General features: G+C 39.2%; 1 protein-coding gene across 3 annotated transcripts in view; it reads left to right on the top strand.

Annotated features, from left to right (window-relative positions):
• LOC126476928 (serine/threonine-protein kinase 10) overlaps positions 1-14673 on the top strand; it is a 164664-nt gene extending 149991 nt beyond the window's left edge. For 2 of the 3 annotated variants that reach the window (XM_050103578.1, XM_050103579.1), the window contains 2 exons: positions 2524-2627; positions 12952-14673. In XM_050103578.1, coding sequence (XP_049959535.1) covers positions 2524-2627; positions 12952-13092 — 245 coding nt within the window. In that variant the 3' untranslated portion in view covers positions 13093-14673. Of the gene's footprint in view, positions 1-2523; positions 2628-6639; positions 8407-12951 lie in introns of all 3 variants that reach the window. The other variant, XR_007587365.1, reaches the window with a different exon arrangement.
• The last annotated feature ends 9447 nt before the right edge of the window (positions 14674-24120 follow it).

The raw sequence follows: 24120 nt of genomic DNA, 5'->3' as shown, positions 1-24120 counted from the left end.
GATGAAATTCATTACCACGAGTTATTGTATAAACATTGTATTGTACGTTTAATTTCATACACTTAGAGAGATATTATGCAAAGTATTGTAGAGGATTGTGATTTTTAATCGTATATGCAATTATATCTGTTTTTGCTAGTATTTTGGGGAGTTCTAACATTTTCCCCAATTTTGCGTTTTTTAAGTCTGGACCGCATGAAAACATAAAACATGGGGTTTCCCTGTACATGTAACTGAGAGTATCTTATATAATTCAAATGTAATTACTTTTGGTATGGTAATCCTGGAAGCACTGGAAATGCATAGGTCAGTGGATGATATGGCTCAAAATCAATCATGAACCAGCAATTTATTCACAAGTACTCTGCAAAAATGACAGTGTTGCTTAATAATAACTGACTTTTAGCAATATGAGGCTGCACATATGCAAAATAATGTTGTAAAATCAGTAACTTTCATGTAACTTAACTACAAACTATTTATGCCATACAGAGTTCATTTTAAAATTTTCTTTGTTGCAGTAGTGTTACCAGCTTATGAATCATTTCACTTTTGGTGAGTCAGATCATGCAGACATCAAAGAAATGAATAAAATACTAACATGACAGAAAATCCTAAGAAGTTTCAAAAGCATCTGTCCAGACACTCAATGATGATAATGGCACTGAAACCGAGAAAAAACAGTGAAGGCCAAAATACTAAGCATCTTTCGCCAAAACTGTTACACAGAGGAAGTGTGCACTGTAGTTCCTCCTTTAAATCTTCACAAGAGTGACAGAATGACAGATATAAAAATAAATGACCAGAGGATACAAAAACAACTGAAATCATTCAACAGAAGAAAGCCAACTGTGCCTGACAGGACACCAATTCGATTCTACATAGAACATGTGAAAGGACTTACCTCTCTTCTAGCAGCAGTGTGCCATTGGTGTGAAAGGACACTGGTTCACAAAGGACCCTCCATCACACACTGTAAGATGGCTTACAAAGTATAGATGTAGATTATTGAACTCCCATTAGCATCTGAAAACTGAAAGGCTACACCCGTTTTTTGCTGGAATATTGGCAGCAGTTGTGACAGCAACTAACATTGACAAATTTCACTCAGCTTTCTTAGAGAATAATCAAACTCTCCTTGTACACAACCAAGTAACTGCACATGCTGACTGGTGTTGTGTAACATTGCCTGAACAGAGGATGGATGTTTAGACTGCATTCAGCTGTCCAGTAGACATTCGCCTAAATGGGAGACAGGTGCTGTTGGGAACACCAGGACAAGCATGGTGTTAAAAGTGTTATGACACTGCTGTCACAATGATACAGTGATAGTGAAATGAAGTATGCTATCTATAAATGAGCTTTAAATGTCAACACGTACTGCAAAGAGATCTGCCCTTGCGGCAGTAAAGGGGCGAACAGGCATCTTGTTCAGACAGTGTACATTAACTTCTTTCAGCCGACTGGACACTTTGGGGTAGGAGAGGAGAAGTCATATTTTGGGCCTTTTGAGAGACTGAATCATTCCTCCAGAGAATTATTGCACTACTTGGATAGTAGCACTGGCAGTGATAGAGGATATTTCTCATAGCTATAGACCAAGATATCTTGACACAGCCACATGCCTATTCGAGTTGTTATGAGGATATTAATGGTAGAGTCAAGGCCTCCTCCGCACAGATGTGAGCCGTGTGTATGCCTGGAGGGTCCACATGGGCTATAGCAATTAGAATACTTGTCACGGGGCTACAGGAAAGCATGTCATTGCTGGACTCACATTCACAATATGGCATTTTGACTATATCTCCTGTGGTTCTTCTGGAGGCTGAACTGGAGGGTAGAATGACACACCACAGCTTCAGTGCCTAGGCACTGCCTGAACTCAAGAGATAGTCATTTGCATATATGGCAAAAACAAGGAGAGTAATAGCTTGAATGTGTGTGTTCACAACACAAAATTGAACTCCTGAAATTATAGCCAAGGGCCTGTGGCTATGAATTTTGCTCATAAAACTGTTTTGGGTGTAGTGTTCTAGTGCACTTGTTAACTCAACATAAAATACGTAATTGAACCACTATACCCAACTGGGATCTTCACCTTTAAGAAGATTACACCAATTATGAAGTTCACTTAAAAAGCAGTAATCAGTGCATGATCAAACCACATTAATCTCTGCTTTCTCAACCAAGCAAATGCTGAAATTATTCATCGTACATGGCCATGGTGAAGTCCATGTCAGAAATCAGTCAGTGCTTCTGCTTTGTACACACACACACACACACACACACACACACACACAAACTCACTTTATTTTGTGTGTATGAATGTGTTATTTGTAAGAACATAATTATGTAAACTTAGCGTAAGCCGCCACCTCTTTCGAACATTAGTACCACATATTGCTGTTAATTGCTATTTCAGTCAGTTATTTATGAAATCAGTGGGTGAAACCAATATTCAAATAAATGAATGACTGTCTTTATGTCATATTAATCTAGATGTTAATATTTTTATGTGAACAGGTAAAATGTTGATGGAGCATGAGACAATGAAATTGAAAGAACAGGAAGAAGGTCATAGTCGTGAACTGAAAGAATGGAAAGGTCAACTGCAACCACGAAAAAGGGTAATTAAAATTTTGTCCTGTGGCATCTCTTGTATATTATTCTTATCTTTGTTTATAGATAGCTATTTCTGCTGGTTTTTGCAGATACTGATCATTGCACAGGTATGATTTATTTTAATATGCTCTTCTTGGCTTGCAAGAAGGTACTCCATTGTTGTGATAATGGAAAAGTGGAGGAGGGCGAGGTGCCACTGAATTCCTTTTGATGCTTTCCACCTGATGCACACAACAGGCATACACACATTACACACGGAGGCAATACAGTTCTCATAACAATGCAGAGTGATGCATTTGTTAACTTTCTGTGCACAAGCCACCAAGTGTACATGCTCAAGTCTTTCTGTTTCAGAGAGGAATATGACATTCATGATCATAATATCCATAATTCTGTTTGTTGTTTACTTGCCCTCCTCCTGCTGGTTGATTGTCAGGCTACATTTTCCGATTTGTATTTTAATTTACCGTTGTGTTAGCACTGCGGTTGGCTGATCCAGCAGAAAACCTGTGAAGTTAGAAAGCAGTTGCCATTAATTTTCTTGTTTGTGGTAGATAAGTTCCACAGGCAGCACAAACCACTGAAGTGACATAATTATCAAAAATTGCTCAGAAATAAGTATAAATAAGTTGGAACAAAATAAAAAACCTTGTTTCATATTTCTGACAAGTAAAGCTGTCATCAACTAGATAGCTGGTTTGAACACTTCAGTGCTTTACTAAGCATGGTCCTATTGGCAGTGACTTCTAAATTGACTTAGCTAGGTAGTTATAGGAGATGTACAGTTTAACATGGACTTGATCTCTGAATCAAGGTACAACTTGGTCATTTTCTTATTAACTAGCACTATCAGAGGTGAAGGAAATTGTGACAGAGAAAGTGACTAACCAGGGATCGACCCCCGAGACCTTCAGATCCCTAGTCTGGCACTTTACTACTGAGCCACCAAGTCATGTTTATGACATGTATACAGTGAATACTTTTCACAGAAGACACGTGTTTATAAAGGGGGAGGGGAGTAGGAGTACTTGTAATTTAGTTTTGTGGGTGGTATCATTTTCACTACTCTTTACAAATTTTAATTATGCCATCTGCTAGCAATCACACAGCTATTTTGTTACTGTTAGGTGAAAAACTGAAGCAAATGCAACAACCATAATGTCTGTACAGTCCTTATAAATGAAGTTACAGCTCTGAAGCGCATTGCATAGTAATTAGAAAATGTAAGTGTTGTGATTGGAGATGGAGTATTGTTAGTAAAATACATTCATAACCTAGAAGTTACATTTAAGTACAGCCCACGACTTGTTGCCTATTAATAACATAAACTGACTAGCAATTACCCGCTTGTTCTACAACTCAACTGCTGTATGTGTTGGAAACCAAATTATATTTGGCCATTGTTTGACGTGATGCAAACAAAATGCCAGCTCTCCTATTTTACTACATCAATAATATGTACAATCTGATCCATCAGCTAATGCAGACACTGATTTCTCCTTTACAGTACTAAATGTTATCTGCAGAGTGTATTTTAATACTTAGAATCATGCTGTAATGCTTTTAGATTGGGTACTAACATGAGCAATGAACCACTTCTTCCCAACACAATATTTTCTGAAAGTGTTGTTTTTTTTTTTTTTTTTAATATGTTCAAAAATTGTAGGTGCTCTTAGAAACTCTCTAACATTGGGGAAGAAAAAATGGTGCATAACACTAAGAAACAAAATTGCATCAAAGATGTACTTTGTCACACATAGCACAAATAAAATTTCATTAAAACCACTATGAAAATTAGTAGTTTTGGTGAAATAACATGAAATCGGCAGTTTTTATAAGATTGTGAAATTTTTAATATTGCCATATAAAAATTTTATAAATCTGAGGACAGCAGTTTACTAGTGTGTGTAGCTGATAGTTACTGAATGTTAAAAATGTCTTTTGACTTCTAATCTTCTCAAGGCTAATGTTTGTGTATAATCTTAAACTGTCAACTAATTTCCCATATAACAAACTTCAGTATGACGACAAAAATAGCAACGAAATTATCAAAAAAAAAGCATGGAAAACTACAAACTTTGACAAAAAAAAACCATTGAATTTGACAAAATAAACAACACGAAATGCTGCAAAATAACCTACACCGAATATCACACACGAGTGACTAATATGTGGCACTAGGTACACATATTCTATTCAACGCATGTCCAAAAAATTTGCTGGTTTCATTTTTCATTTTGTTTAACTGAGCTTGTCCCAACCACTAATGATTTGTGTGCAGTATAAAACCCTAACCTCCTATTTCTGAGTGCAGTACATCATAGGTACCCCTGGGTGCCGAAATTGAGATTAAGCATTGTTACTATATTGGTGTTAATATTTGTAACCATACTTTATGTAACTGATGGTTTGGTGACGCTGACATTTGTTAATTCCTTCATTCTTTAGTATTGAGAGTACTGCATTTTTGTTGAAGTTGGAGAGTGTTTCATGTGTCTCGTATGATCATACACTCATATACACTAACGCTTGGTGTGAGTCCAAGCAGCGAGTTCACGTAACAGAACAACTCACCTGAAGATGATTACTGACTTGGGTGTTGACGTATTGTCAAGAATGGAAATAAGAATGTTGCTGAACACCCAAAGCACCCCATTAATCAGTGACAATGAGAAAACCTGAGTGATCACTACCTCGCATTGTCAGCTAAAGAAAAAAATATCCGCTGATATCATCAAATTATAACTAAAAACTTGCAGTTGCTGCAAGATGCTCATGTAGTTAATGAAACATAGGAATTTCACTACAACGTGGAAACTAAATGCCATCTAATGCACTGGAAAGTGGCAGCTTTGTCACTGTGGTTGGCAGACACTGAACCATAACATTGCTTCGAACTGTGGAAGACACACATACAACAGTCTATTGACAGAGGAGTCGAAAATGTTGGAGATAAATGTTTAATTTTATGAGTTTTGTAATAAAACACATTATTCACACAGGATCATTATGTAAATGATGATCTTTGTATTCTGTGTTATTTGCTTGTACAATATAACAGTACACTTAACAGAAAGTTATATTCTGAACAAAAAATATTGTTACATAACTGTAGATTCGGCTTTTTTAATGTTGAGAAACCTAACATTTTTCCTTCGGTCATTTATTCACATTTTCACTCATCTTTCCGTATTTGTAAGATCTACAGGAGCTTATTGACATAGAGTATGTTTCCATCCTAAGAAGACAATATTTTATAGACAGACTTAACTATAGTGACAATTTCATATTACTCAGTATGTTAACTTTTAAATGGTTCAGTGAACTGCTAGACAACCTGTCGCAATGTTTCTCCAGTTGGACTTCAGAATCTAGGTTAATTCGTAATGAGATAAAATATAGTCAGTAAACAAGCAACAAAAGAGAGAAAAATGTACCAAAAACAGTATCAATACAAATTTCAAAGAATTGTTTTCCTTATTAAAGGGAAGTCTTCTTACGTCTTATCAGCAAGTGTATTATTCCTGTTGTCACATTGAAATAACATATCCGAATGGCAACTGAGTCCTAAGTCTGGAGATAGATATTGCCCTTCCTTTAATGTTTCTTGTATAAATTGTTAATAATTGACCAAAGCATGCCCTGGTGATCAGTTGCTGAAAGCATGTTTACATGTATATTTATTCTAAGTTTTCCTTATTCACATAAACTAAAATTCATAAATATTATTAAGCTCTGTATTCTGTCTTATATATATTGACTGCCTTGTTGACCTGTACTAGAGGGATCTCTTGCTAGACAACTATTGTACTAGTACTAATTTTTTAATGTATCAGTTGCTCTGTCTAAATACAAAATAACTTATGTAAAATGATTGTAGAGTGTTAGTAAGTAGTAAATGTAGATATGTTCTATAGTTTACAACATCCTGTCCAGACATAAACTTGCATGAACTTTCTTTCTTCTCAGTGGTGAGATTACCAACTGAAGTTTTGTGTTTGTACTTGCATGTTATAGAAACTGGAGCAAGAATTTGCTAATGCGATGGCCGAGCATGAGCTGAAGTACGGTGCAACCAGCAACACAACCACCCTCTTATCACCTATTTCCTTACCAACCTTTGACCAAAAAGATCCTGTGTCTGCACCATCATCCCCTTTTTTGCTTCCACGTTTGTTCCCAATGCTTAGTAGATCATCATCAGCATCTCTACGATCTTTAAGTGCTAGCACCCCACAGCTTCACAAAATATAGTTCAGTAACATATCTCAAATTATACCCAAATTACACTTTTTATCATGTAATGTGTTTTAATGCTTCTCATATGTAGGTGTAATTCCCTTCTTGTTTGTCTTCTATCCTTTGCTTTTTAAACTGCCTTGTATGTGCATGTTGTTCGTGTGGGGTGGGGGGGGGGGGGGGGGTTGCTATCTGCTTTATTGTGCTTAAAATTCAATTTTCACCCCATTGTATTCTGCAATTTGGAATTTTTTTTCATAATTTGTGATTGTTCATTTGACATAGTGATGTCAAATAATTATTCATCAGCTTTCACTTCCTCTGTATATATGTCATAGTCAAGAACATGTAATTAGTCTGCTACTGTACACAGGAAGACCTGTTGAAATATGCTTTCTGCATTATTTTTGCTGTTGGCATAGTCAGCTTCCATAGAACATGTAATATTGTAGGTGCCATATTTGTGATGAAAAATATATTTTTAGAACATTTTAAGTCCTTGTTATGGCTAAGACATTTTTTGTGCCAGTTACTTTCTTCCTATTAACCTGTTTATCTTTCAATAATTTGTCTCACATTTATTTTGCTTTATTGAGTGATAAAATAAAGACATGTAAGAAGTTTTATCAATGTTACTTCTGGATTTTTACAGCTGTCTAGCACCATAGCTGGTGCTGAAGTGTAAGCTCTGTTGGTACATTTTTAAATTTCATCACTTACCTCATTCAGACTTGCCAAACATTATTGCATTGCTGCCAAAGATTTTAACTATTTGATACTGTAAATATTCTGGAGCAAGTTAGTATCATCTAGCTTATTTGGTCATAGTTTGTGTTAGTCTGCATTTAATTATTTGTTTCTAATTTGAACTATGAACAAAGTTTATTTTGGGGAAACAAATGTTAAAGATTTCTGATGATTCAATTATCCAATACTGTTCTCTTCTTAAGTTTTTCACGAGCTCTCCAGTGGCATAATGGAATCGCTATGAAATTTTTTTATTAGGCATTTACAAAACATTTTGTAAAATTTGTGTAACACTGATCAGAACACACCTTGATGATTAAAAGGTAAGAGATGGCTATTCATTAGGAAACCTTGTGCTCGCTCTGATTTCTGTGTGTTATCCAACACAGCTTTGGGGTGTTCAGCATCTCTTTGCAATGGAGAAAAAGAATCAGACATTTAGCTGATCACACTGATTCACTTGGTAATTAACTAATCAGAATAATTATATTTGTTATTCCTTAACACCTGTGTAAAATTGTTGTATTGCAACTAATGTGGTCATAGGAAGATTCACAACCTAACCATATGTATTCTTGGAGCCTTTCTTGTCATTATTTTGAGCATTTTAATCAATTAATGGTGTGTAAACATTCACATAAATGGCTGAAGGGTGTATTTTCTTTAATCTGTTGGTGTTGGTTGAATTAACCTCGTCTTCCATTTATTCTCATTATACATCCCTGTTCATTTTCCCTTATCTACCTGCTGTCCACTCTCCTGAAAAAGAGATTAAATGGAGAAAATTGTTCTTACCAGGTACGTGGAAGAATACTGGAAAGAAACTAACAGGTATTAAAGTTTTGCCAATATGAGGTCTGTTAAGAAAAGAAATAATGTTCCTCTTGTTACTAAGGATTTATTTGTCACAGACAGAGAATCAGTGTACAACTTTTTTTCAACCTTGAAATGTGTCTTCATGAACTGATGTGTAGCCTTATGGTGTTAGCCTTCAAAGTATGGCCAATTTCAATTCACACATCTTCAGTGGTTCCTTCTGCATACTGCTTTTAGTGAAGCATCAAAGAGCTCCACATTTGACCCTTCCAGCATTACACAAGACATTATCAGACTGTTTGTCCTCTGCCACTGCATTGGTCAGTTTTGATGAAACTTGTCACTGTGGATGGCTGAAAAACAGTTACATAATGTAATGACTGACAAATTCCTTAGTATTGCCAGCATCTCTTTTTTTTTTTTTTTTTTTTTTTTTTCAATGTGGATAATATTGTGTGGTGCTTAGTATGACCACTCCCATCACAGGAAATGAGTAGTGTTGAAGTTAATAACAGTAGGTGACAAGTTTTGACCGGCTGACGCTGCAGTCAGTGGAGCATAACTGGCTAGTATGGTTGGCAGAATGTTACTATCCGAGTTATGACCTTTCAGAATAACTCAATGATCAACAAAAGTCATCTCAGGACCTTATCAGAATGTCTGATGTTCAAGAGTGAAAGATAACACTTTCTCATTTGTACAATACTATTAATTATAGTCCACAGTTCGCCTACAGGGTGTACACGACCTGGGACAACCGGGAGATCCGGGAAAAACCTGGGAATTTTTGTCATCCAGGAGAAAACCGGGAAAAACCCAGGAATTTTTTTGAATTCCGGGAATTTTTCATTGTTTTAGTTTTCAGTTAAATTTTTGTGATTTTGACTGGTAAGAACCAATACTCTAACAAAGGATATTACTGTATCCCGCAAATGCAGAATAATGCTGCAGCAACAAAACATGAACGACAGAAAAAAAAAACAAAAAAGAAATACGCCATATACAACAATAAAATACAGTGCTCATACAAGTGTCTGCCAAAAGCAAAGTGTGTCAAAGGCTTTAGGAAGACTACAATGCTTCCTAACAACAAATTGCCTCTGATGAGCCTGATGTGACAGCTGTTTATATTAGATTCATTTGAGCAGTTGCGGGCAGGTTCATGCGCATGCGCAGTTGGGTCGTGTATGACTACTACCTTCTCCCACTTCTGGCTGCAGAGGTGTGGCTGGGCGCTACTATCTAGTATTGCTGCCGTTCGGAAATATCATAGATCCGGGGCTGATGCACAGAGCAGTCTGAGTTGAGGTGGGTAGTCTCCACGTGACCCGTGTTTACGTTTAGTGATTTTGCTGTTTCCTCTTCATTTATTGCTCTCTCATTAAATGAAAACAAAATGGATTTCTGTGATCGGGAGCTATCAAATGAATTAAAATACGTTCGCATAATTACGGAAGGCTAAGATATGTTATTAGTTTCAGGATTTAATTCCACCTTTCTGACAGTCAAGCATTAATCGCCTTGCAGAACAATGAAGTTATTTTTGTCGGTTTGCTAAAGAGATTAGGCTTTTATTAATCTTTTGCTCTGAGGCAGTCAATTTATTTGAAACGAAGTGTTTAATTTCACACTGTTGGTTTGTTTCAACTGTGCATTTCAAGTGTACGATTTTCATCTTCTAGCTCGTGTGGCATTATGCCATAATAAAGAACAAAACATGAGATAATACCGTACTGGTACTCCAGAAAATGTGCATCCGATTCTGGTTATACGAATGTGCACTTCAAGCCGAGTTATGCATTTTAGTATGGTTCACGAAATTCCGATGCTCTTGAAGTATCCTCTGATGTCTTGTTTCTTTTACGACATAATGCAAGATCTTTTAATGTTCTACACGTACGAACATGCGCAGGCTTTCTGCGTCATCATAGCTGCGTAAGCGCAGTGATGCCTGTTACCTGGTGCTCTCCGGCAACTGCTGAAACGAACCTATTTCTAACAGGTCACGGGAAAACATTGCTAATGATGGTTTGAAAAGCGATACTTTCAAAGTAAATTTCCTTTTACGCAAGATGAACTGTGTGCAAGAATGTACGATGAATTTATTAAATCACAGAGCATTTGATTCATTTAAAAATCAACTCTTTGAGAACGAGCATCTAGAAGAATTTCGAGCTCAGAAGATCAGACATTTACGTTGTTATTAAAAATTTTACTGGCACATTTGTGTGATGTATATTAAAGTGTAACACGCGCAAAAAAGATCAACATTATATGTGAAAGCTTTGTTTTTCTTGTAGCAACACTATGTATATTAATTTAAATCATTAACTTTTTGTATTTGTGTGTTTTTGTGTGTTCGCACTTCTTAAGAATGATCTTGCTATTGGCTGACTGCGTCATGTGTACTATGCTGTCATCAGCTGGCAAGATCACATGACATGAGCTATGATTGGCTTACAAATTGCGTCACAATCTCGATTTCTATGCTTCATAAAGTAACATGCATTGTTTAGTGGATTTCGAATTTATACCTCTGTAACACGAAAATAAGCAGCGTACATGCTGCTGCACATTAAAGATCTTTCAAAGACGTGTTTTCCCCCCCCTGAGTTTAGTTTTCTAAAGTGCTCGGAAATTCTACGTTGGTGTATAAAACCATAAACATTCAAAGGATTGATAAGTTTTACAATGCCGAGGAAAAGTATACTGTCACTTATCACAGAAAAACAATATTTTCACCCGGGAGAAAGTGTATTTTCAATCAGGAAATCAGGGAATTTTATTTCCTTGTCCATGTATACACCCTGGCCTAATATAGGAGATGCAGAGAATAACACCAAAGTTCAAATGTGAGCTAAGTAATTATTGTTTAACATCTGAAATGATTCTGATGATTTATTTAAGTGAGAGTTTTGCAGAATAATATTAAATAGAGATATACTGACGAGAAAAATATCACAATACCAAAGAGGAGTTGTGCGACAAAATGAAAGTTGGTTGGCATGTTTTTACAACTAAAGATGATGTCTGTTCAGATTTCATGCTGGTCACACAAGAGTGACACTAGTAGTGCCACTATAAGGATGTAAATCAGGTTTGCTTTAAATACACTCTGTAATGGTCATGAGTATTAGTTACCTATGAGATTGAATGTAGTGAATTAGTGTTAGTCAAGAGCGCCTTTAAAGTGACAAAGATGCCATTATCAACACGGCTCCGAGTTTGAATGTGGTCATGTAATAGAGCGATGAGAAGCTGAATGTTCCTTCTGTGATATTGCAGAAAAAACTTGGTGGGAATGGAGCCACTGTACATGATTGCTGGCAGTGGTGGTCACGAGAATGTATGGTCGCAAGATGACTGGACTTTAGAAGGTCACATGGCACTATCGAGAGGGAAGACCATTGCAATTGGTGTATGGCTCTATCACATCATAATGCATCTGCAGCAGCAATTCAAGCAGCAGTTGGCTCCAATGTGACATAACAAGCTGTTACAAATCTGTTACTTCAAAGACAGCTCTGAGACAGAATCCTTGTAATGTGCATTTCACTGACGCCAAATCACTGCCGTTTGCAACTTCAGTGCTCATTGGAGGGCAGGGTGGAGGTCTGTTGTGTGTTCTGATGAAAGCTGATTATGTCTCAGTGCCAATGGTGAGCATATGTTGGCAAGGAGGAAGCCATTTGAGAGCCTACAACCTACTTGTCTGCATGCTAGGCACACTGGACCTACAGCTGTGGTTATGGTCTGGGGTGCAATTTTGTATAGCAGCAGGAGTACTCTTGTTATCCCATGTACCCTGACTGCAAAACTATACGCCAGTCTGGTGATGCAGCCTGTTGTGCTGCCATTCATGAACAGCATTCCATGGGGTGTTTTCCGTCAGGTTAACATTCGCCCACATACCACCGTTTTAACTCAACATGCTCTACAGTGTGTCGACATGTTGTCTTGGCCTGCTGAGTCACCAGATCTGTCTCCAATTGAGCAGATATGGAACATCAGCAGATGACAACTCCAGTGTCATCCACAAGCAGCATCAACCATAAGTGTCCTGACAGACAAAGTGCAAAAGGCATAGAACTCCACCCCCACAAAATGGCATCTGGCACCTGTGCAACACAAAACATGCACGTTTGGGTGCTTGCATCAACATTCTGGAAGTTACACAGGCTATTAATGTGTCAGCATTTCATCTTTGCAATGGCTTATGTAGTGCTTACATTAACCTTGGTTTTGTGATGTTAATCACTTAAATATGTTACCTAGACAAATATATTCCCAAAATTTCATTACTCTACATTAATTTTTTGGTGTTTCCATTTTTTTCGCCAGTGTGTATATGAAACTATTGATAATGTGTACACCATTTTAGGGGTTTCCAATTCACTCAATATTTATTGAGATACAAGTTATGCTTTGTTTGAGACTATACAGGCTTTATAAATGGGACAGATACCCTCAATCCTATTTATTCTGAAAATATTAGCCATGTTCACAGTGTGTGTTGATTGCTTTCAGCGACTGGAGGAACAATTTGCACAGCAGCTTGAAGAACAGTGCCAGCTGTATGGACCTGCCATTTCTCTGCCAAATGATCTTCCAGATCTTTCAAATATTGGTTCAACACGAAGCAGTCTTTCATCTGTTTCAGAAGGCTGATATGTAAATTGAATTGCAGTGAAAGTGAAGACAAGTTTCCGTGTCCGTGTATGTATACTTTGTAAATTAGTGGAACTAATAACTTTCTAAATGGGTAAGCAATAGTCCATGCTAATCTTCATGTTGATACAGAAAAAGGCGTTCACCTTTCCTCAGAAGTCTTATTTCTAGCACAAACTTACCACAGGGAGACAGCAAAATGAAAGAGTTTACTGCATGGTGTCTTGTGTACAAAAATGTGAAGCCAATTCAAACCACTTACTTTGTACATTGTGTGTGTGTGTGTGTGTGTGTGTGTGTGTGTGTGTGTGTGTGTGTGTGTGTGTGTTTCCACACTTGTTTGCGTGAACACTGGTATATGTGAATGCATTTACAAGAAATCTATGTAGAAATTGTATTGATTACACAGCCTAACAGATGAAAAGACGTGTTTAATTTCATTCTGTTAGCTTTGAAATCAAATTGTTAACCTCATTGTGGACACTGAAAGTGCATTGCAACTGAAGAGTTCTTAATTAGTGTAGGCATTAATATGTGAATAGCAAAGAGCTGGTTTTTCTCAGCACAGATGTGATTGCACTTAAATCATGAAGTACTTTTATACACTTCATTGACAGTCCTCAAAAAACCAGTTGTGTAGTTTATAAAGTGAACAGCTTTTTTATTATTAAAAGAAGATATACTGAAATGCTGTTGTACAGGTATTTATATTGTGTGCTAATACATGTGTAATGTATTCCTGATTGAAACTGTTGTATATGTTTTTTGTTACAAAGATCTATATTTACTTCATTGTTATAACTTGTATCTCACTTGTCTAATGTGTGTATATGAATATTGAAGAGACTGTTGCAAAGCGAAATTGTAAATATAGATTATTGCATGCATATGCATTATTTGTAAATAAAAGAAAAGACAAGGAAATATTTTATAGTTTTAAATTAATTTTTAAGGAAGTGGAGTTGGTTTGAACTGAAAGGAAATGTGTTAATACAGCTGGAGAAGTATTCCTTAAGACATTGCTCAGAACTGGAATAGTTAAATTGGAATGCTTAATAGTTCTGTATCTTATTATTATTGAGATGAACTATTTTTGCACTGTACGTTAAAAACTAATATGTAAGTACAAGGTCAGTATTGTTAGTGTGCAATTTGATTCTGTTGACTGAAAGCTACAGTGGAATGTATGAAACGGTTTGGCATTGTAAGTAATCACAGTTTTTTTCCATTCATTTCAAGAAAGCAGGAACTTGGATATATCGTAATGTAGTCTCCCTTCCCATCTTTTCCCTCAAGTAACATCACTATTCTGTTGATAACAAGTAACTTCAGAATTTTGTTTATGAAGAAAGTTTATTCAACATGTTGTATTGCAAATGAGATACATCCAGTTTTAGTTATAATTTTTTGGCATTAAAAAGCTTTAATGGCATATTTTGTGTTGAAAAGGAATATTTTACTCTCACCTCTGCGCAATAAGCTAGGTGTACAAATTATGCCAATAACAAATTATTTGTTATTGTGTTACAAGCAGAGAACACATTGTGTAACACAGTACATAAATAAAATATTCTACAGGAATGTTTTTTATTCTCTTAAACCTATTGAAAAATTTTCCCTGACAATATCTTGACATATTCAGGAACTATTTTGCTGAAAATAAATTACTTCCTTTCTTGGGGATAAATTAAAAATTTCTTTTCCCTACTTTATTTGTAGATAAATTGCAAGATATTACTCAACATTTTTGTGACTGTAACTAGGCACAGGGTTTAATGCACTGATTTGTATTCAGGAGGAATAAGGTGTCTATGGTCAAGGATCACAAGCTGCTAGTTTTCCTTGTTGCAGAGCATTAGGGGCTACAACCAGAACAGCAGTGCCGAACATATCGAACAATGGTCCACATTTTACATTGGGTGAATTCCATTCCTTTGTCAGAGGGTCTGACGACTGCTCCTTTTATCCTGTATCAAACTATAAAGTGGAAGGTCTGGCCTAAAATTTCAGGGCTCAAATTAACAAAATTGTGATGAGGAAGCCCTGACATGCTTTCTCACTTCTTACGGAGCAGCTCCTGCACACACCTATTGCCCAACCAAGATGCACATTTACCCCACCCATCTTTATCTACTACACCTGGAAAGCTCACAGTTCTCACAACCTCTCTCATACTAATGTACAGGTACATTATAGTTTCAGTCATAACAATGGCAGTTTAATTTAGGCTTGTTCTGCGCACCTACATCACACATTCTCCAACAGCCAAGGAGCGTTTGGAAGGTGAGCGCTCTGCTACGATTAAATGTGAGTTATACTTAGTGAATTTTTATTCTTATTGTAGTGAGTTATCATTCCTGATGATAGTGGTAAGTGACAAATTTAATAGAAGTGGAAAACATAATTTGCAGAATACACTCTTTCTTAAAGCGAAAAGCAAGCGTATGGACCTATCTCTACTGTCACTTGGAACCGATGACAATGCAAAGCCTGTCCATGTCTCAACCTGCACAGACCACTATAGTTCATGAATCAGGCTTTAGTCTGTGCTTGCGTATACAGTCATACATTGGAGTTGAAAGTTGGGGGCCATCAAGTATCAGAGTAACTGCCGGACAAGAGCACCTCCTGCTGTGACCACTAAACAATATTATATACTCGACAGTACCTCTTCAGAGCCCAAGTAACCATCCAAGACTACCATTTTTGTCAGTTATACCTCCCACTTGGCCCAGGTGCAAACTAACTACCACCTGCCAGATTTACATGTGTTACGTGCTAACATTCCTTTGCATCTGATCTCTCCCCCTCCCCCAGTGAGGCATGGATATGTGACCTCTGCCTGCCCCAATAAGCCTACCAGGCCGTAACCACAAACAGTGGACAATGGGGGAAGGGGCTTCTACAGATCAAACTACTGCCCCTATATCCACCAAAAGAAGAAATGTCATCCAGTTCAAGGGAATAAGGATCTAATATCCCCCCATTCCAGCAGTATGGAGGCCAACAAGAAGAGTGGTGGTGACGTTATTTGTATGGCACATAATTTCGCTTTAAACTGCCACAACTCCTGATATAATGTCAAACATGTCACATGGGGATTGCCATGGCTCTCTACAGGAAACAAAGCCCCAGCTCTGCAGGTGGATCAGCAGTTCATACCTTATTACTGAAGCTCCTATACACCAATTTTTGAATAAAACTGTTCCCTCACTTTTTGAACAAGTCCTTTGATTGGATATCTATGTGTTTGTGTTACTGTTTAAGATGATTTTGACTTTATTCATTGGTACTGATTTGAGAGCACATTAATTGCAGTCATAACATTCACTCACTACTGTGTTTATGGCCACTGATATATAGTTTCAGTCTTGGATTGTGTCAGTCATCTGCATAGTTTCTGTGTCTGGCTGTGTCACAGAAAAGCCTCCCCATTCTCAAAATTACAGGTAGATTGGTGTAATATTTTACTTTGTTGCTGCCTTCTGTGAAATTTGAGCACGTCTGACAACAGAGTTAAGGCAGTATGGAATACAGCGAAGCAAGAGATGGGACAACCAACCACAGAAGAGGATAACGTTAGTATTGAATTGAATGGAAGGGTTATAAATGACGAGTCACAAGTAGCAATGTGTTTAATAAAAATTTCTTACACATAGTAAAAAGCATAGGGACCAACAGTTTTACAGAGAGATCACAGCAATATGTTGAAGAAGTAACTTTCATAAAATTACATCATGTGAATGTACTGGCTACTTCTACATCTGAAATTAAGAGGGTCATACATTCTCACTAGAATACAAGCTTTCTGGTTCCGATGGTGTTTCCAATCGAGTATTAAAGATTTGTTCCCATATAATAAGCCCGGTATTGTCCGAAATATGTAATGCATCACTAACTCAAGGCATTTTTCCAGAGAGACTAAAATATGCCATTGTTAAACCCCTCTTTAAGAAAGGTGATAAGAGAGACGTCTGTAACTACTGACCTATTTCACTGCTGACATCAGTTTCCAAAATTTTTAAGAAGGTGATGTGTTCTATAATAGTATCTCACCTTGGCAACAATAATATCCTCAGCAAATCACAGTTTGGGTTTCAGAAGGGTTGCTCTACCGAGAATGCCATTTACATGTTCATACACCAGATATTACGAGCATTAAGTATACTCCTAGATAAATTGAAGTTTTATGGGATTGATGGTATAGCCTAACAATGGATCATGTCATATCTAACCAAAAGAATGCAGGAAGCTGTAGTTGGTAGTAATTCAATCAACAGAATCCAAGGACATAATTCTGACGGGGGAGAAATCATGTATGGGGTCCCCTAAGGCTCAAACTTAGGTCCACTACTGTTTGTCATATATGTAAATGATATACCATCTAATGTACAAGCAGAATTAGTTCTTTTTGCATATGCCATCTGTATTGTAATCACTCCCAGTATACATACAGAAATGGTGAAGAGTTCTCAAAAGTATCGTTGACTGGTTTTCTGCAAATGGTCTCGCCATGAATTTCATAAAGACACATCATATTCAGTTCTGCACCAGTGATAAGTGTAACACATAGTGATGAAATAATACAGAGAGTGGAAACTTCAAAATTCTTAGATGTCCATATTGATGAGAATTTAAATGGGAAAAAACACATTTTGAAACTTCATCAGTTACGGAGCTAGATGGCATATAAACTTGTACTACTGTGGTAGGCATGGGCTTCGTATCTACACTCCTGGAAATTGAAATAAGAACACTGTGAATTCATTGTCCCAGGAAGGGGAAACTTTATTGACACATTCCTGGGGTCAGATACATCACATGATCACACTGACAGAACCACAGGCACATAGACACAGGCAACAGAGCATGCACAATGTCGGCACTAGTACAGTGTATATCCACCTTTCGCAGCAATGCAGGCTGCTATTCTCCCATGGAGACGATCGTAGAGATGCTGGATGTAGTCCTGTGGAACGGCTTGCCATGCCATTTCCACCTGGCGCCTCAGTTGGACCAGCGTTCGTGCTGGACGTGCAGACCGCGTGAGACGCCGCTTCATCCAGTCCCAAACATGCTCAATGGGGGACAGATCCGGAGATCTTGCTGGCCAGGGTAGTTGACTTACACCTTCTAGAGCACGTTGGGTGGCACGGGATACATGCGGACGTGCATTGTCCTGTTGGAACAGCAAGTTCCCTTGCCGGTCTAGGAATGGTAGAACGATGGGTTCGATGACGGTTTGGATGTACCGTGCACTATTCAGTGTCCCCTCGACGATCACCAGTGGTGTACGGCCAGTGTAGGAGATCGCTCCCCACACCATGATGCCGGGTGTTGGCCCTGTGTGCCTCGGTCGTATGCAGTCCTGATTGTGGCGCTCACCTGCACGGCGCCAAACACGCATACGACCATCATTGGCACCAAGGCAGAAGCGACTCTCATCGCTGAAGACGACACGTCTCCATTCGTCCCTCCATTCACGCCTGTCGCGACACCACTGGAGGCGGGCTGCACGATGTTGGGGCGTGAGCGGAAGACGGCCTAACGGTGTGCGGGACCGTAGCCCAGCTTCATGGAGACGGTTGCGAATGGTCCTCGCCGATACCCCAGGAGCAACAGTGTCCCTAATTTGCTGGGAAGTGGCGGTGCGGTCCCCTACGGCACTGCGTAGGATCCTACGGCCTTGGCGTGCATCCGTGCGTCGCTGCCGTCCGGTCCCAGGTCGACGGGCACGTGCACCTTCCGCCGACCACTGGCGACAACATCGATGTACTGTGGAGACCTCACGCCCCACGTGTTGAGCAATTCGGCGGTACGTCCACCCGGCCTCCCGCATGCCCACTATACGCCCTCGCTCAAAGTCCGTCAACTGCACATACGGTTCACGTCCACGCTGTCGCGGCATGCTACCGGTGTTAAAGACTGCGATGGAGCTCCGTATGCCACGGCAAACTGGCTGACACTGACGGCGGCGGTGCACAAATGCTGCGCAGCTAGCGCCATTCGACGGCCAACACCGCGGTTCCTGGTGTGTCCGCTGTGCCGTGCGTGTGATCATTGCTTGTACAGCCCTCTCGCAGTGTCCGGAGCAAGTATGGTGGGTCTGACACACCAGTGTCAATGTGTTCTTTTTTCCATTTCCAGGAGTGTATTTTGGCTACAATAATGCGTTAACTATGCTGTTTGTAGTAGCTTACCCACATTCCTACTTTTTTATTCATTGATTTTGTATTTATAACCCTGTATTCACCTGACCAGAGGTCTTGTTCATCCTGCCACCAAACTTCACTAATTCCCTCTATATCTAACTTTAACCTATCCATTCCCCTTTTAAATTTTCTAACCTACCTGCCCGATTAAGGGATCTGACATTCCACGCTCCAACCCGCAGAACACCAGTTTTCTTTCTCCTGATAGCAACGACCTCCTGAGTAGTCCCCGACCGGAGATCCAAATGGGGAACTATTTTACCTCTGGAATATTTTACCCAAGAGGACGCCACCATCATTTAACCATACAGTAAAGCTGCATGCCCTCGGGAAAAATTACGACTGTAGTTTCCCCTTGCTTTCAGCCGTTTGCAGTACCACCACAGAAAGCCCGTTTCGGTTAGTGTTACAAGGCCAGATCAGTCAATCATCCTGCAACTACTGAAAAGGCTGTTGCCCCTCTTCAGGAACCACACATTTGTTTGGCCTCTCAACAGATACCCCTCAGTTGTGGTTGCACCTACGGTGTGGCTATCTGTATCGCTGAGGCACACAAGCCTCCCCACCAACGGCAAGGTCCATGGTTCATGGGGAGGCAGTTGTCAGTATACTCTGTAAATAGATATCTGCACAAAATACGCCCACTTACTGATTTGTCTTCACCAAAATTTGCAATGATTCTAAGTGCAAATGTGGCTAAACTAAGTTGTTTTAGAAGTCCCAAAACAAGCATTTTCCAGTTTAAATTCTTATCTGTAGGGACACCTAAGAATTTCAAGTTTCACTCTATTATTTGCTCACCATGTGTTATACTTATCATTGGTGTAGTACCCCTAGGTGTGTAGAACTGAATGTGTTGTGTCTTTTTTGAAAACTGAAGGTGAGACCATTCACAGAAAACCGTTCAACGATACTTTCAAGAACATTGGTTACCATTTCTGTATGTATGTGTAAACTGACTACAATACTAGTATTGTCTGCAAAAAGAACTATATCTGCTTGTTGCATCCTGTTCTGTTTTAAAGTCGCTGTCAGCACTCTACACTTGATTGCCACTCCACAAGACCATGACTCAGAATTTTCACCACTGCTACCGTCCTGCTTAATGTGTGTGCATTCCCATGCTTCTTCACTGGCTTATGTACTAATTCATAGTCAAATTCACTAAATTTCAGGGCCCATCACGTCAGCCTGCGAGACGGGTGCTTCAGTCTCAATAATCAGTTAAGCAGCAAGGTTGGTCACTAACTAAAATTTTTTTCTGTAAACATAACACACAAAACATGTGCCACCGAAGGTGAGACTCAACATCTCTTTCACTGTTGTTGAATAGTTGTTCTATGTCACATGCATCTGTTAATCTCCTGGCTTAAAACATCCCAAAGCAAGATTAGATGTGTCACATGAAAGGACACACTCCTTCTGGAACTCTGGAAATACTAGAACCAGGCTGGATGTCAGAAATCTCTTTAATTCTTCAGGTGCACCCTAACAGTCCTTTGTTCATATGAATTTGACACATTTCCTTAGCAGCTTTGTGAGTAGTCATGCTATGTCAGTAAACTGTTCCACAAATTTTCTCTAGTAATTTTAGATCCTCATAAAAAGATTGCCGTTCCTTAATGTCTTAGGTATTGGGAATTCCTGTACAGTTTGTACTAGCCTCAGGTGTGTCCTTACTCCATCTTACTAATTATATGGCCTATGAGTTCTACCTCTTCTAATATAAATTGGCACTTCTATGTGCTCAACATCAGACATGCAGCTCTCAATCTCTTAATCACTTCCATCAGATGTCAATGGTGCTCAATGTCCTTATAGAATAAGAAGGTATAATCTATCTAAACTGGACCCTGACACAGTTTCAGTCTCTCGACACACTTTCTAATAACCTCTGAAACTTTGCAGGTTCGTTTTTCAGTCCAGACAGCATTCTCTTGAACTGATAGAGTTCCCACGGTTTCAAAAATGCTGTCTTTGGCCGATCATAGGGAACAACCTCAAATTGATGGTAACTATTCCTCAAATCCATGGCTGAAAAGTACCAACATCGTCCCAAATTATCAATAGTCTTGCTGTTCAGGTGACGATAATCACAGCAGAACCTGTATAGTCTAGAATGATCCGTAGGCTTTTTTGGTGCAACCACAATTCCTGCACCCCTTGGACTACTACTCTTCTATTATCCTGTCAGCAAACTGCTTGTCTTATTAAATCTACCATAATCAGTTGCAAACACGTAGGAATATGATATGATTTCCTACACACTGGTATTTTATTCCCTGTTGGTATTCACTGTGAGTCAAGGGCATTGCTGGCAAGAGACCCCATAGAACAAATAAATCGTTAAATTTGAACAACAATTCATCCAACCTCCCACCCCCCCCCCTCTCTCTCTCTCTCTCTCTCTCTCTCTCTCTCTCTCTCTCTCTCTCTCTCTCCCTCTCTCCCCCTCCCCGCCCCCCCTCCCATTTTATGCTCCACTTTCCTATGTAATGCAGTCTTAATGATGGATGATGGCTGCTTGTGGTTCACACTCCCTGTGCACCACTCATCCTCATCCGGCATGTCCAAACTCACTGTCAGCATCCCCTTCCTCAACTTCCCTTCCTCAGTGCCGAAATCATCTGTATTTTTCCGTACACCTCTCCTAACATTTCCCTCTTCTACCCATACAATACTTCTTTTTTTAAAAAAAAAAGAAAAGAAAACCCTTGCTGGATCCAGTGTATCGTTCTCTTCCAGAGGTTCTGCAACACATAACTTACCTACAGGCAGCTCTGGCTCCACATTCACTAAAACCAACTTCCCTATGCCAACTGGCACACAGTCATGCAAATCAAGCCTTATTGCAATTGTATGGAGCTCAACTGGTTTGTCCAATGTGCTAGACACTTCTTGCAAGAGTTCTTCCCCTAGCTGGAATGTCGCTCCACTAAGTTCTGTTGTACATTGCCAAAGGTCAGTTTTAGCACAATGTTCAAATGGCTCTAAGCACTATGGGACTTAATATCTGCACAATGTTGATCAAAATGTTTAACCACAGGGTCATGCCGTAGCCCTTGCTTACATACGGTACTACCTCTACACACCGCTTAAATGGAACAGCCCCTCTATGCAAAGCTACATCTATCAACCCCAATGACCTTACCTCATTATTCCCGACCTTATGTAACCTATAGCATGGCAGGTTCCATTGCTAAGTCTTTACTGATGACTGAACCATGTGCTCCTGTTTCCAGCAAAACCCTATACTCTTTACTTCTTACAACACATACAGTGTGTCCCACTAAAACCTCCCTGATTTCGAGGACCCAGGAGAGAAAAGCCACAGTAGATACGACAATGGAAAATGAACCACATTGTAGAGCATCTCAATGAATTTATATTCACGCATCAGAATTGCCAAGTATCGTTACCAGAGTGCAGCATGGTCGCATGAAATGAAAATGGTGACTCGACAACAGCTTGCACAAGCAATATTGTGGTTTGCAGAAACAAAATTGCCAATTACTGTGCAAAGAAATTATTGTCATATGTATGAACGTGATACACCTGATATGAAAACAATCTCATCTGAGAATCAACATCTTTCAAGGAACTTGGCATCCATATCAATACACTGCAGCATATCCGCAACAAATTGTTGTCGATGTGGTTTGTCGTTTGGTGTCAGATGTAGCAGAATTTGCACTCTGTAAGCACACATACGAAAATGCTGGTGAACTACACAATGCAATGTTGATCGAGGTACATCAAGTTGCGTAGATGCTTGACGAATTGACATACGTTGGCTTCTGAGAAACATTTGTCTGATGTCCTCCACTGTGTCTTCTGAAACTCCATAACGTGCGCTGCCAGCATGTTTCAGAACACTTGCTGCTGCCAGAAACTTCCTATACCATTCCTTAATTGTTTTGACATCAGGTGGATCACATTCATACACACGACGATAATTTCTTTGCACAGTAATCGGCGATTTTGTTTCTGCAAACCACACTACTGCATGCGCACAGTGCCGTGGAGTCACCATTTTCACTTTATGCGACCATGCTGCACACTGGCGATGATACTTGGCACTTCTGGTGCGGGAATATAAATTCTTTGAGATGCTCTACAATATGGTGCATTTTTCACTGTCGTATCTACTGTGGTTTTTCTCTCCTGGGTCCTTGAAATCAGGGAGATTTGAGTGGGACACCCTGTATTACCACACAGTCCACCTTTGTGTGCATATTCGTTGCATATAATTTTAGCTGGAATGCTTTTAAGTGGACGTTGTGTTCCCCCTTCTGTTAAACAGCTGCTTACCACCTCCTCATCCACCCCTATGTTGATTACCAAAATTCTGCTGCTGATATCTTCCATTCCGTCTGTTTCCCTGTGGCTGGTGACACTGCCTCTGCAAGTGCCCTTTCTGTCCACTCCTGCAACACTTAATGTTTGCAGAAAATATCTCACATCTACCTCATACCCCCACTGATATGTCAATGTCTTTGCATTCCATTGCTAAATGCCTCTTCACAACAATGCTTAACTGCTCCCTTAAATACCTCGCACTACTCTGTTGTATCTTATCATCAGCCCCTTCTCCAACTTTTCGAAGCTTGTTGCATTCTTTAATGCTTCTATACATCTCAAGTACATTTTCCCTTCTCCCACTAGTCATAATTTTGCATCGTGTAACAATTGACTATCAGTCCAACCACCCATCTTCACTGACATCTGAAGGAAGGTTCTTTAAGAATGACTGCATATCCTCATATGATTATCCAGAAAAGGGGACAATCAATCCTGTGGCTTGTAGATCCACCTC

This window comes from Schistocerca serialis, chromosome 1 (assembly GCF_023864345.2).
Source record: "Schistocerca serialis cubense isolate TAMUIC-IGC-003099 chromosome 1, iqSchSeri2.2, whole genome shotgun sequence".
Classification (NCBI taxonomy): domain Eukaryota; kingdom Metazoa; phylum Arthropoda; class Insecta; order Orthoptera; family Acrididae; genus Schistocerca; species Schistocerca serialis.
Note: the sequence above shows the minus strand (reverse complement) of the source record. Positions and strands in the feature narration are given on the sequence as shown.